Below are 13519 nucleotides of genomic sequence, written 5' to 3'. Positions count from 1 at the left end.
TATTAAAGACATCGTTAAAATAGTTCAAATGACGACAGCGGCTCAACCTTACGATTATCAAGCGACGAGAATACTTTCTGTGCTTCTGTACGTCAGAACGAAGGCTCACTATTGGCCAGTATCACACACATGACCAGCGTCGGCCAATAGAGAGCCTGCGTGTGACGTACAACACAGAACGTTACACTACGAGAACTCACTCGAGGCCCACATAGAAGTAAAGGAAGACTTGAATAAAGTCATTATTTTTGTTTTTATTGCCGCACAGAACGTATTCTCGACGCTTGATAATCTAAAGGTGGAGTCGCTCTCGTCACTCGCACTATTTTAACGATGTCTTTAACAACTTTCTGGGCCGGCAAGTTTCAATAACAACAGAAGCCTATGGAGGAGTGATCCAGCGCTCAGATTTAATCACAAATATATTCATTCGTGTCCCGAAGATGAACGAAAGTGTTATGGTGTTGAACGACACGAGGGAGAGTCATTACTGACAGAGTTTACATGTTTGGGGGAACTGGCCCTTTAAACACTGAAGCTTTGAGGCGGTGAAGGACTCTGTGTTTGGGATATTTATATGATCCAGATCGTCGTGATTTTCTCCGCTTTTTTGCTCAAATATGAGACTTGCCCACATTCAAGAGTTGATTAAAAAAATAATGCCTGGCCGTATTTTTTTTCTTTAAAATCAGCAGGTCTGTTATTCTTTTGTTCAGATATTATTTCGGAAGAACATGTTTTATATATCGGTTTAATCATGTTTACGGCTGAATTAATGAGGGAAAGTTTTAATCGACTTGCGTGTCCTCGTTTTCATCACGCAGTTGTAATCGGTTACGGTTTATGAAAATAAATCTATTTAATTGATATTATAGTATAATGCTCTCACTGTCTATGCAGTTCTAGCTCTTTGTGTAGAGATTAATACCAGTTTACTATACAGTATTTGACAATATTTCAGTCAGAAGTTCAAACGCGTTTAATATTGCGTAAGAACATTTGTTTATACCTCATCAGTTTGTTACAGTAGAGTAAAAAATATTGAATAATATTTGAGCATATTTTTCAAACGTACCGTGTTTCTTTTATTGATAAGATATTGCTAATGATCAGTCAGGTCTTTACCATTACACAAGTGAAGGTGTGTTCGGGTGATGTGCTTAGCGTGTTCCCCTCTCTCTCTCTCTCACACACACACACAGGTTGGTGAGATTACCCGCGAGAAGAGATTAAGTGGCCCAGAATACCTCGGTCTCCATCGCAGCTTCTGTCCGGCGTTTGACCAAATGTTCCGGTTCTCTCGCAGCCATGAGGAACGCAGTGAGTATCTCCGTGACTGTACGTGTGTGTTGTGTTGTTTAGACTCGAGAAGTGTTTTCTGGAGCGGTTTCGTCGTCACCACCGATAATCTGCATTCAGAGCTTTAAGTGACTTTAGTTTGGGAAATGTGTGCTTTCTACACATCGAAAAAAAGGCAAAACCGTTTCCTTATTTTAACTTAATGAACGTTCAGATTAAATCCTGAGTATCAAATCTGATATTGGATTATTTTCTCCAAACGGGTTAGGATTAGGGTTAACCCAAAAATCTTAATTAGTTTACTTTTTAAAGAATGCATTTTTTCCACATAAATTCTACAGGAGTTTTGTGTAAGATTGTCGTTTAGCGTTTATAATGGTGTTACGTTGGTGAACTGGCTGATCTGAGCACAGCTCTGGTGGGTTAATCCAGACCTGTTGAACAGTAAACAACATTAAAGGGATGTATAGTCTGTGATCCACACAAACAGGCTTCAACAACTCAATTTATATCTATATGGTGATTTAAAGAAAATCACGAAGCTCTAACGCAAAGAAAACTACCAATACATGCGAATCATTGCAGTTTCCATCTGACGATGACAACAGAGAAATGTAAGGCAGATTATTGATTAACTCTTTCCGCGCCAGAGACGCATGTTTCCGTGTTTCCACTGCTGTACTGTAGGGGGCGATGTGGCACATCTCCTGAATGAGTGCTGAATCTCCTCATCAAAACACACGTGGAGAAGAAGATGCATCACATGCAAGCAGATGCATATGAAAAATAACGCGGCCATTAATTTTAAACGACAAAAAAATCAAAACCGCGTAATTTGACAGAACGAGACGTCGACCCGGGAAGGGATAACGACTGTACAAGCATTAGAGCATTGATGGACTCGATCTACATCTGTGTTTGACCGTCGTTCTGAATCTGATCCGGACGTGTTTTTCTTAGCTATTTGCTGAATGTTGCTTTTTTTATGAAATTTTCCCACATTCAAGTGTTGATAAAAAAGAATGCATGAATGCGGAGGATCTGTTCTGTCTTTTGATATTTAATGCATGTTTAGATCTAATATTCTGGCCATGAAACCTTTGTGAAAATGATCAAAAACGTTGTTGTTTTTTTTTAACGCTGGCGGGAAAAGAGTTAAAAACGCTGGAGACGAAAGAGTTAATACGGACTTATTTTCACATGGTTCCTTGCAAAATACTGATTTATGATCTCAAAACACTTTTACCATCGTGCATGATTTGTAAACTAATACATTTTGAGTTTTGCATCACATAACCAGCTCTATTTGTTTGTCTTTTCTGGCGTTTTTTTTTTTGTTAACACTATCGGGTTTAGTGTAAGTGGTGCGTTATTTCCAAACTCCAGAAACCTTTACACACCACTCAATCCAGAACTGTCGTGAACAACATACGTAATAAAACACTCCCACTTCTTCAGATAAAACTGATCACGCTTTTAGCGCCACCCACTGGACATTTTACTTTAACAATGTCATTAAAAAAACAAAATGACATATTTAAAAAAGTTCCTCTTGCCTTAAAATATCTTAACTGTAACTCGACACCCTTGCCTCATTTAATATTCGCGGTGGTTTATGAATATGCAAATAAGCCCCGCCTCCACCCACTAACGTTGATCTGATTGGTTTGTGACGTCAGAAACACCAGCGATTTCAAAGCGTGTTTTTGAGACCGTCTTTGGTTCACGGCAGTTTTAAGGAGGAAATACTCTTATCAACTTACACACGGTGTGTGTTAAAGCGGATTAAAAACACCACATTCACACATAAACAACATTAAACGCCCGCGCTGGATGCTTTCACTTGGTCAAAAGCACGATGGCATGCTTCGTTACTATTTAAGTGGCCATAATCATTCTACATTTTTGAGATCTTTGAGTTAATTTCATGCATTCCTTCATGTAGGATGCGGCTGAATCGTGATGATGATGATGATGATGACGAGTGAAGCACCGGTTGTGAGGAAGGCTATTCCAGCGGCCCAGTCCACCGCTAGCGGTCACACTCAGATGACCTCCCGGCAACCAAACGTCACGGAGAACACGTCCTCTAAACGCGTGTGCTTCTACAAAAGCGGAGACTCCCAGTTCAGTGGTCTACCCGTGATCATCAACAACCGCACCTTCAAAACCTTCGAGGCTCTGCTGGACAGCTTATCGAAGCGCGTGCCGCTACCGTTTGGCGTTCGCACCATCACCACTCCTCGAGGTCATACGTCGGTTCGGTCCCTTGAACAGTTGCATCATGGGCAATCCTACATTTGTTCCGATCGCAGAACCGTCAAACCCGTTGACCTGGAGCGCGCGCGCCGGAAGCCGCCGCCCTGGTACCACGCTCGACCCGTTAGCGCCCGGCGATTAGCTTGGTACACGCACAGCCCTGCTCAACACGGCGTCCACAGCGCGAGGAGGAACGAGCGGGTCCTGCTGCATACGCCAAAACGCCTGGTGCTTTTCCGCAACGGAGAGCCGGAAGTGAAGCACACGCTGACGCTGCAGAGGAGGACCACATACTCCTTCGAAGCGCTCTTAGATCACATGTCAGAGGTCATGCACTTCCCTGTGCTCAAGTTACACACACCTGAAGGAAGGAGGGTAAGGATTTTGCCACCAGATTGCATTGATTTTTATTTTTTCTTCAGTTTACACCTTACAATAAGGTTTGTTAGTTAACATGAACTGCATCTATACAGCATTTATTAACCTTTGTTTAAATCTTGTTAACTTTGGTTAATGCAATGTGAACTAACATAAACAGCTGTATTTTATTAACATTAAAGGGTTAGTTCACCCAAAAATGAAAATTCTGTCAGTATTTACTCACCCTCATGTTGTTCCAACCCCGTAAGACCTTCGTTCATCTTCGCAACACAAATTAAGATATTTAAGATATTAAGATCGCTCCTGCATACTAGTCCATAGGCTTCTTGAGGGAATGGCATCGAAAAGTCATTTAAGACATCGTTAAAATAGTCCAAGTGACTACAGAGGCTCAATCTTAACTTTATCAAACGACGAGAACACAAAAAACAACAAAAATAACGACTTTATTTCAACTATTGGTTTATTTCTCCCTCTGCGCGAGTCAGGTTACTAGTTTAATAGCGTAAGCTTCTGTTATTGTACGTCACACGCATCACACACACATGACCAGCGTCGGCCAATAGTGAGCCTTCGTGTGACGTAGCTTTACGCATTCACACTACGTTAACTGACTACAGGCCCATGGAGAAGGAAGTGAATAGTTGAAATAAAGTCGTTATTTTTGTTGTTTTTTGCGCACAAAAAGTGTTCTCGTCGTTTGATAAAGTTAAGATTGAGCCGCTGTAGTCACTTGGACTATTTTAATGATGTCTTTAATGACTTTTCAATCCCATTCCCTCAAGAAGCCTATGGACTAGTATGCAGGAGCGATCTTAATATCTTAAATATCTTAATTTGTTATGCGAAGATGAACGAAGGTCTTACGGGGTTGGAACAACATGAGGGCGAGTAAATACTGACAGAATTTTCATTTTTGGGTGAACTAACCCTTTAACAAAGATTAATAAATACTGTAACTCATGTTTGGTTCCTGTTAGTTAATACATTAATTCATGTGAACTAATTAACCATATTGTAAAGTGATAACTTCAGCTCTTTAAATCTAGTTTTCAATTTAAAAGAGTAGTTCACTTAAATTACTCTCCCCACGTCATCCAAGATGTTCATGTCTTTTTTTCTTCAACCGCAAATAAAAATGTTTCTCGACAGGTTTCCTAAACATCCCCTCCTATTATTACTGTGCCCAAATTTAAATGTAAAACAGGACGCGACACCAAGATACAAAAATACATGTACGCTTTTGACACATGGAAACAAAAATAAACTAGGACTCTATTTCCAGAGTGTTGTGTTCGATGAGCGTGGTGACCATTTCAGGTGTGGCTCTGGTGCAAGTAATCTGGCCCAGTCATAAATAGCCTTTACAGACCCAGGAAGACCAGTGACGCTAATCCTCTTTACCATTTCATCCTATTATACTCTGCAATCTGGGGTAGAACACAGAAGGGAATAAGAGGCATGGCATGTAGACCACCAAACCAGCTTTATTAATAATGCTAACTTAAGTGTTCTTCAGAGCATGATTGTTATTTATGGATATTATTGAAGTATACATTAAATAGAGTAACCAATATGTGTGTATATATATATATATATATCTATCAAGCGGCAACATTCTGATCTGAAAGCTGAAGCCTACCCGGAAGTGCGAAAAACTACAATACGTCTCAAATCCACTAGAGGGCGGTCCCAAAAGGGAGCAAATATCCATAGACGTCATGTTAAAATATCCGTTTTCACAGCATAAATTCATGTTTACAGTTTAGTCCCATGGACTTTTATTGTAAATTTCAATTGTGAGGGGGGTGAATTTTTTTCTAACTCGTTAGTTTAGATCATATGTATGACAAATAAGGGCGGTTAACTTTGATTGACAGCTGATAACGGTCTGCGCCGAGTGAATTTGACGTCTTGGCCATGATTTGACACAACACATCATACCACCTCTGTATCCTTTCTGAAACTTTTGTATTTTGTATTTCTCAAGATTTTCCAGTATGGCGCCGCCCATACCCCCCATAAACAGCCTCAAACCCGTTCTTCAGAGAGTCTATGGGTGACGTCACAGACGCTTTGTCCATATTTTTTACAGTCTATGATATATATATATATTCTCGACACTTGGGCAGGAACCCTTGGGTGGGACTTGGTAAAGTTATTTTTCCATGTGCAGGAACTTTTTTAATGAGAAATGAGAAGCCTTTGGCGTCACACACAGATGCGATGGGAATGGGAAATGTATCGTCATGATGACTTTGGGTATAATTTTGCCATTATGACACACATGTTGGGGTGTGATTTTTTAAATTTACATTTATTTTATTTACAACATTTAGAAATGTTTGAGCACGTAACCCGACCCCCTAAACATACCCATTTGTGTATTATATAATATAAAGCACAGAAACAATAATTCAAAAAGTACAAATTTTCCAAGTGTTCAGAGGACAGACGATCGATTTGTGTGTGAAACGGACCCAAAAAACGAAGCTCAGATCATGTGCACGTTCAAACTTTAGCTGCGTTACGTCAGCTCGGATTTAAATCCCATTGGCTCTCGTGTCCGATTGCGTCATGCTAATGTTTGGGAATGAGCATTCATAGACTGCGATCACTTTCAGTGAATAAACCTCACACTGTTCTTGGGGTAGGGTTAGGCTCCAAAAAATATACCACTTTTATAATGCAAACCATTAAATGCGGACATGGCAAACAACTGAAAGCAATGGAGTGTCCTGAACGCCCTGACCAAGTGTCAACATTTTGGGTTGGGAGTGAGAATGGGTTCGTATTCTCTCTATAAATCCAGCATTTTAAAAACCAAGAGGAAGCCAGGAACCATTGGTGATATCAATCCGCAGACCTCATAGGTGCACAAAATTGCTTTCACTAACTTCTGGAATAGGCTTTACACCCTTTTTTCAGTCCCTGAAACAAATAAACAACTGTTCAGACTTACGCCATTGTGAGCCCGCTTATACAACATACACATCGTCTGCGAAATCTATACTCATTTACTCACCCTCACCTGTACAACGTTCTGTCTTCAGTGGAGGATGAAAGAAGTCATTTATTGAAGAGTTGAAGAGTTGAACCCTACTGCCCGTTATCAAAGCCACACTCTGCTTGAATTTGACTTTGTTAATAACTCTTAACTTTAATAAATGACCTAATCCAACAATTATGAAGTGCACTGTATTGTAGAATGACTGCTAACTACACCAATGCTTTATTGACAAATGACACCGATGTTTTCACATTATCATAGGTGGACGGGCTTCCTGCATTGATCTTATGCTCTGGGGTATTGGTGGCCGCTGGCCGGGAACCCTTCAAAAAAAGCAACTATGATGTCCAGAATTCATCTCCACCAAAGTGGCCACCGGCTAAAAGACTGGGACGGCGGCGTCCAATAACCAGTAAGATGATTCATTTGACTTTTATTCCAGTACTCAACTGCTATAATGATGAGGAAAAAGTAACTTTGCAGATATCCAATGTCTTATGTGTTACACTGCATGTCAAGATAATCTATTACCGAGACAGTCTTGAAGCAAGTGCTGAGGCATTCATAACTACTGTAATACCTACAGTGACCCACTTTCTTCAATATGGATTATAGCATACATGCTCTCTCTCTAATCTGTGTTCCTATTTTTCTTGCTCCACTGCTGGCCTGACTTGATCCAACAACTCTTCATCTGTCAACACATCATCTTAAAAAGGAAAAAAGAAATCCCGCAGCGCCAAATCTTGTCCCTTCTCCCTATCTTCCGAAAGCTACATTGTGAACCAAATACAAAGCAGTTTACCAGGAAGTATGTGTGATTTTCCAAGCAACCCAAACGGCTCTGCGGGAGCAGCTACTGGATATCATCTCGAGTCCGTTTCGGAAACAGAAATAATCACCAGTCTGGATGGTGAGAGAGAGGATGACCCACACATGCCCTCTGATGATGACATCGAGAAATCCTTTCGAGTCAATCAAGATGGAAGTATGACCGTTGAAATGAAGGTACGCCTCACTATTAAAGAGGAGGAAACCATTCATTGGACCACCACAGTCAGTCGCTCCAATGTGTGCAATCAATTTACAGCAGCCACTCTTCCTTGTCCTGAGCTGGAAGCTAATTTAGCTGATAGCTTACCCCCTCAAAACGATCCTGGTGCCATTGAGGTCAACGAGAGTGACCCCAATAACACGAGCCGCTCCTGCCCTGAGGAAAACTGTAAGGTACATCCACAGAGTGAGATCAATGGAGGAAGCATGGAGTTAGAGCGGCTTGCTCACAAACAAGGATCCGTCGAGAGCATCAGTGATACAGAAACGAATAAGAACTCTTTATGCTCCAACGTGGAAGATCCGGACAATGGAGAGGCGAAGCAGAACCACCCCGTCCCCAAGCCTCGATGCACTCTTCCCTCTGATACGAACACCACCACATCGATTCAGTCCAGTGACTACAGATCTTCAGAAGTCCTCCAGTTGCAGGACTATCAGAAAAAAACTGTGTTACACATCTGTGAAGAGAACTTCTCAGGCAATTCGCAACATGGCTATATAGCATCTTCTGACACAGTATCCTCAGATAAAACAATCCATTACTTTAATGAAGATGTGAAATCTGAGACCATGGCATCAGTCAAATGTCAGTCAATTTGGGAAAAAGATAAACCATATGCTGCCACTTACAAAACAAACACCTCCTCAACACAAAGGGCCAAGGTGTCCGTAACACCATCCCCAAAAGCATCGGCATCTAGAGGAGTTATTACTGTCGATACAACCACAAAGAGGAAGTCAGTGCGAGTAATAGTGAAAAAGAATCACTTGTTTAGGTCTGCTTATCCAGAAAGAAAGCCGAGGGATAAAAAAGATGACATCCTGAAGGAGATAAAGAAAATAAGAGCTGATATACTGAGCCAGAAAGGAGCTATAAAACACGTCAGAGCAAAAGCGGTTCAAAAACTTCTGAAAAGGAGAAATAATAGTGGGAACGGACTAAAGCCTCAAACAGAGCGTGTTCAGACGACGTCGAGTACAGACGACCAAAGCCCACAATTGGTTGAAAAAGAACAAAACAACCTACAAGTGCAAGCTGATGGTTTCACTCGGCCAAAGGAAAACCTGCATAAGACATCCGTCAGCAAAGGCACAATGACACAGCAAACATCAGACTATGTTGAACTCTGGCTACAATCTCAACAGATTCCAGCACAGTCCTGTTTAGAAGCGATACCCAAAAATAACACAATGGCAAAAGCATCACTGTTCAATGACCAATCTTGTAAGACAATACAGCCATCAACAAAGGACAAATTTGATGAGAAAGGGATCCATGTACATTCGCCAAACGCCAAAAGGCCAACACTTTCAGACTTAACAAAAACAAATGGAAATCAACAGATTTCTGAGCTAATAGTTAAGACCTCCTCGCATGACACAGAAAATACTTTGAGAAGACCAATTAATATCCAAAGTAAGCCTCTAACAGATCTGATGGATCTGCAAGCACAAAAATACTATACAGTTAAAATGGCTGTAAGGCCCGATATGAAGCCTGTACTTGATCGGCTTTGCAATTCCATCCTGTCGCTTCGTGAGATCACCCAACACAAGCGGTCATTATGTTTGAAAACATCCAAATGTCTGCCAGATTTTTCTTCATCCTTGGCATCTACGTTTAGCTCTTCCTCTAGGGTAGTCCTTGCCTTTCTTTCTATCATGACTTTAAAGGATGGCTTAAGCCATTTAAATACATGTAGTCAGACTGAGGCCAACCTAAGCAGTTCAGAGGCAATGCTCATGCTCCAGTCTCTACAGGAACTGGCAGTGATAGAGGATGCACAACATCTAAGGATAAGTCTATCTGACCTCTACAACTCGGCATCTGATCAGCTTCTTCAGAACTGGAAGGGCTTCCAAGTACTGAACAATAAAGCAAGAAGTAGCGGTGGGAGTGAGTCCCATCACAGGTCAAGTATAGAGGAGGAAGAACATTCAATCCAAGTGCTGATGGAACATCTAGGTGTTCCTGAAAGAGTCCGAGAGGAGCTGGCAGCCCTCAACCATGCAGATGTAGAGTACATGACTTGCAGTCAGATGGAGGACACTGACACAGTAAGGGATTCACTCCCAGAGATGAATATGAATGGCGTTTCAGAGCACCGCTCTAAAGAGCGGATGTTTAGTTTCTCAGAGTTTGTGCTGGAAGATTATGTGAGCACCTATGTTAATTCAGTTATCGATAAAGCTATAAATGCACACCTCACAGCAGGCTCACAGGCAAGACCTGATGTGGACAATCTTGTGATCACCGATAGACACCAACGAGATTTGAGAAATGATATCTGCTCCAACATTAAGAGAACTTTTCAGGGTGATGCAATACCTGACTCTGCTATCTGCGAGGATGTGTCATCTAGTGAATCTGGCTTTGAGGCAGAAATGTGCCGAGAAATGGGGTTAAAGAGAACAGGATTGCAAGGAATGGAGAAAGTAAGACGCAAGCGACCAGGAGAAGAAGAGACTGTCAAGAAACATCAAGAAAAGGAAGAGAGACAATGGGAAATTGATGAGGGAAGAGGTACATGGGAAGAAAGTAGTTCTGAAGTAGAGAAGACAGTATTACAAAAAGAAGAGGTCATAGGTACAGCGGTAAATGATATCGAGAAATCCATAGACACGGTTGAAAAGGGAGGAACTCAATTATCAGAGGAGTCACTTATTACCTGTACAGGAAAACTACATTTCTCCTTGAAAGAAAGGTCCCGCCAACAGAAGGAGAACGAGAGTGAGATCTTTCCTTTCAATGAAGAAGAGAATCTTACTGTGAAAAGTCCTGAACAGGTATACTCAAACGAGAAGATTTCAGGACTTTGGAGCAATAAGAGGGATGTTGCATTACCTGAGGTGCAAGGTATTTCTCATTGTGTTCATATTGAATCAAATACAGAAGTGGATCAAGACTTGTGCATGGAAAGTGGGACTTATTCAGAAGAGGAACAGGTGATCCTAGAAGCGCCAGAATGCTACACCATCTACCAAGAGGACTTTGAGGAGATGTCTAATGAAGCCACAGAGTGTGAGGACAATGAGATTCATAAGGAAGAAATAGCAAGCACTGTTGTAAAGCTTATCTGCAGTCTACAGGACCAGGATAAATCAGAGTTTAAGAGACCTCATAATACAGCACAAACATTTGGCGAACAGCTCTTGAACCACATCAATGAACCAAATCTAGAGGCAGCAGAGTTTACCAGAACCACAGATAGGGCATCCATGGATTCAGTCTCATCCTCATTAGCATTCAGCTATGATTCCAAGAACAGTGCTTTGGCAAAAGATTCAGAGGTACACATTCAGACCAACAAAGTGAAATCCATCAGAGACATGTTTCTTGCTAAGAAGAACACTACAGACATACAGCCGAGAAGCCCAAGTTGTGATTCTGCAGAATACCGATTTGAATCCTCTGACAAGAAACAACCCCAATCCACAGACGATTCAAGAGAAGAGGAAGATCCATGCAAGTTGTCCATTGCCAAAGGTTATGTAAAAAGGACTATTGAGCGGCTTTATGGGCAAGGCCCTAAAGGATTAAGTTCTGATGAGAAGATATCGTCTTCATCCCACAAAGTCAAGAAACGAGAAGGCCTTAAAGGTACAAATTCCCCCAGGCTGCCCTCAATCAATGAGGCTCACACTAATGCCATACAGGATTTGTCATACTTTAACGCCACGAGCACAAGAGACGGCTTCAATGAGCCAACGCATTGCGTTACTCTGAACGCCAGGGTGGGACCAAATGATGCAGTCCTAATTGATAAGGGTCGCTGGTTATGCAGGGAAAGCCAAACGAGTCCGAAATCTTGTCCAGAGGATGAAGACACACCCAAGTGTGTAAAGTCAGAGACGGATTCTGGGAAAGAGGATATTCCATATTCCCTATTTGGCCATTCTCCAATCATACCTGACAAGGATTCGTCTCTCAAAGAACAAGGGGAAAACACCGGGTGCCTAGGTAGGACGTTCACCTACTTTCACCTTCCAAACGCCAATGATTCAGAGATACAGCCAGAAGAGCAAAAACCTGACCCTCCCGAGGGGAAAACAGAGATCAAGGATACAGAACATCACAGTATTGTGTCTGCCTTGGTACCACCTTCCAATAAGGTGCATCCGATCACAGGAACTTCACCTCCAGTAGTTACCCAGCCGACTAAAGGACAAAGCGCTACAGTCACAAGACGCTCTGCAGAACCTGATGCGCTGGAGATTATATATGTGTTTTGTGGACAACACTGCCCCATACTCTAAACTTGCTTCAGATTGTGAAATAATTGATTTGTACTATATCGACATTAGTCCTCACCTCGACATGGGCAATGGGCACCAACATGAACTCAAACTGAGAACAAATGCCAGTCTGGAATGCTCTCTGGGAACCCTGAAGGTGTGTTTGATTGGGGATGAGTGGCTCTCGAGGGCCGGGTCTAGTCCCCGATGAGAAGCAGTGGCCGCTGTGCTGGCCGTGGATTAGCATTAGGGAAGATTGATTCGCACATAATGGATGAAGAGACCGTTTACACAACAATCCTTTTTTGGTTTTTGATTAAATGCAAGACGCAGTGCGTCGGAATGGAAAAAAAATGTGCAAGATCTCAAGATGCCTTTTGAAAAGTTGAACTTCTTGGCACACCAGTTTTACTCCAGAATAAGACAATTAATGAATGGCGTCGACCAGTTTTTAGCACATTATAAACAGAGATTATGCTCCGGGCAACAGCTCTCCAGCCGTCATTTGCACGACAAGCTCTTTAACGAATTGTGCATCCTTGTTTCCTTAGGATACAGGGAAAGAAAAGGAGGATAGAGGAATCAAAGAAAAACATATTTGTCCGCTACAGACATGCTCAATCTCTCACGGTTGGCGGAGCTGGACGAGTCTTTTTGTCCAAAGCATAGAACAGACTTATTTCTACTCATCTAACAGTGTATGTTGTATGACCACGCTGCCTGTGACCACTAAGGGAAAGTTGGAGATATAACAATTATAATTTTGTGTTTGTATTTATTTGTATTATTAGAAATGTCAGTAGATTTGTACAAACTTGTGTTGTTATTATATCTCACGCATTAGTAGACTGTTAGGGTTCGGGTTAGTAGAATAAGTTGTGATGTAGTTGAAAAGTTATTATAGTCAGTAGAATGTCTGGAATAGTGTCACCACCTATATATATATATATAAACCTATAGTGCAAGGTTTTTCATAGAACCATAGATGCCAATTAAGAACCTTTATTTTCAAAACTCTATTTATGAAATATGAGTGCGAAGAAGTTCAATACAGTAAGACTGTGTAACTTGTGTATGGTACAATACGCACAAAAAAACGTGTAATGTATCGTCAAAATGAGACTCCTCAATCAATGGCAGCTGATGTGTATTAATAAGAAAAAAATAATCATTTGTTCAGTTCAACATGCGTGTTTATTATGTCCTCTTTTTCATGAACTTTAGACAGTTTCCATACAAATCTTGGCATTAAAAATGTTGAATTATTGATTGAGTCCT

General features: G+C 41.4%; 1 protein-coding gene across 1 annotated transcript; it reads left to right on the top strand.

Annotated features, from left to right (window-relative positions):
• The first annotated feature begins 3264 nt into the window (after positions 1-3264).
• On the top strand, positions 3265-12980 carry LOC120480171 (uncharacterized). Its single transcript, XM_039673150.2, has 3 exons — positions 3265-3933; positions 7211-7361; positions 7668-12980. Exons 1-3 carry the CDS (start codon positions 3265-3267, stop codon positions 12260-12262), a joined length of 5415 nt encoding a protein of 1804 aa, XP_039529084.2. The 3' UTR covers positions 12263-12980.
• The last annotated feature ends 539 nt before the right edge of the window (positions 12981-13519 follow it).

The sequence above is a fragment of the Pimephales promelas genome, chromosome 1, assembly GCF_988280905.1.
Source record: "Pimephales promelas chromosome 1, fPimPro1.hap1.1, whole genome shotgun sequence".
Classification (NCBI taxonomy): Eukaryota; Metazoa; Chordata; class Actinopteri; order Cypriniformes; family Leuciscidae; genus Pimephales; species Pimephales promelas.
Note: the sequence above shows the minus strand (reverse complement) of the source record. Positions and strands in the feature narration are given on the sequence as shown.

What these genes read in the sequence shown, in the direction of transcription:
- LOC120480171 (XM_039673150.2), top strand. Translation starts at nt 3,265, where the DNA reads ATGATGATGATGATGACGAGTGAAGCACCGGTTGTGAGGAAGGCTATT. An exon ending in ACACACCTGAAGGAAGGAGG is followed by an intron (nt 3,934 to 7,210) that starts GTAAGGATTTTG and finishes ACATTATCATAG; the next exon opens with GTGGACGGGCTTCCTGCATT. An exon ending in ACGGCGGCGTCCAATAACCA is followed by an intron (nt 7,362 to 7,667) that starts GTAAGATGATTC and finishes CATCTTAAAAAG; the next exon opens with GAAAAAAGAAATCCCGCAGC.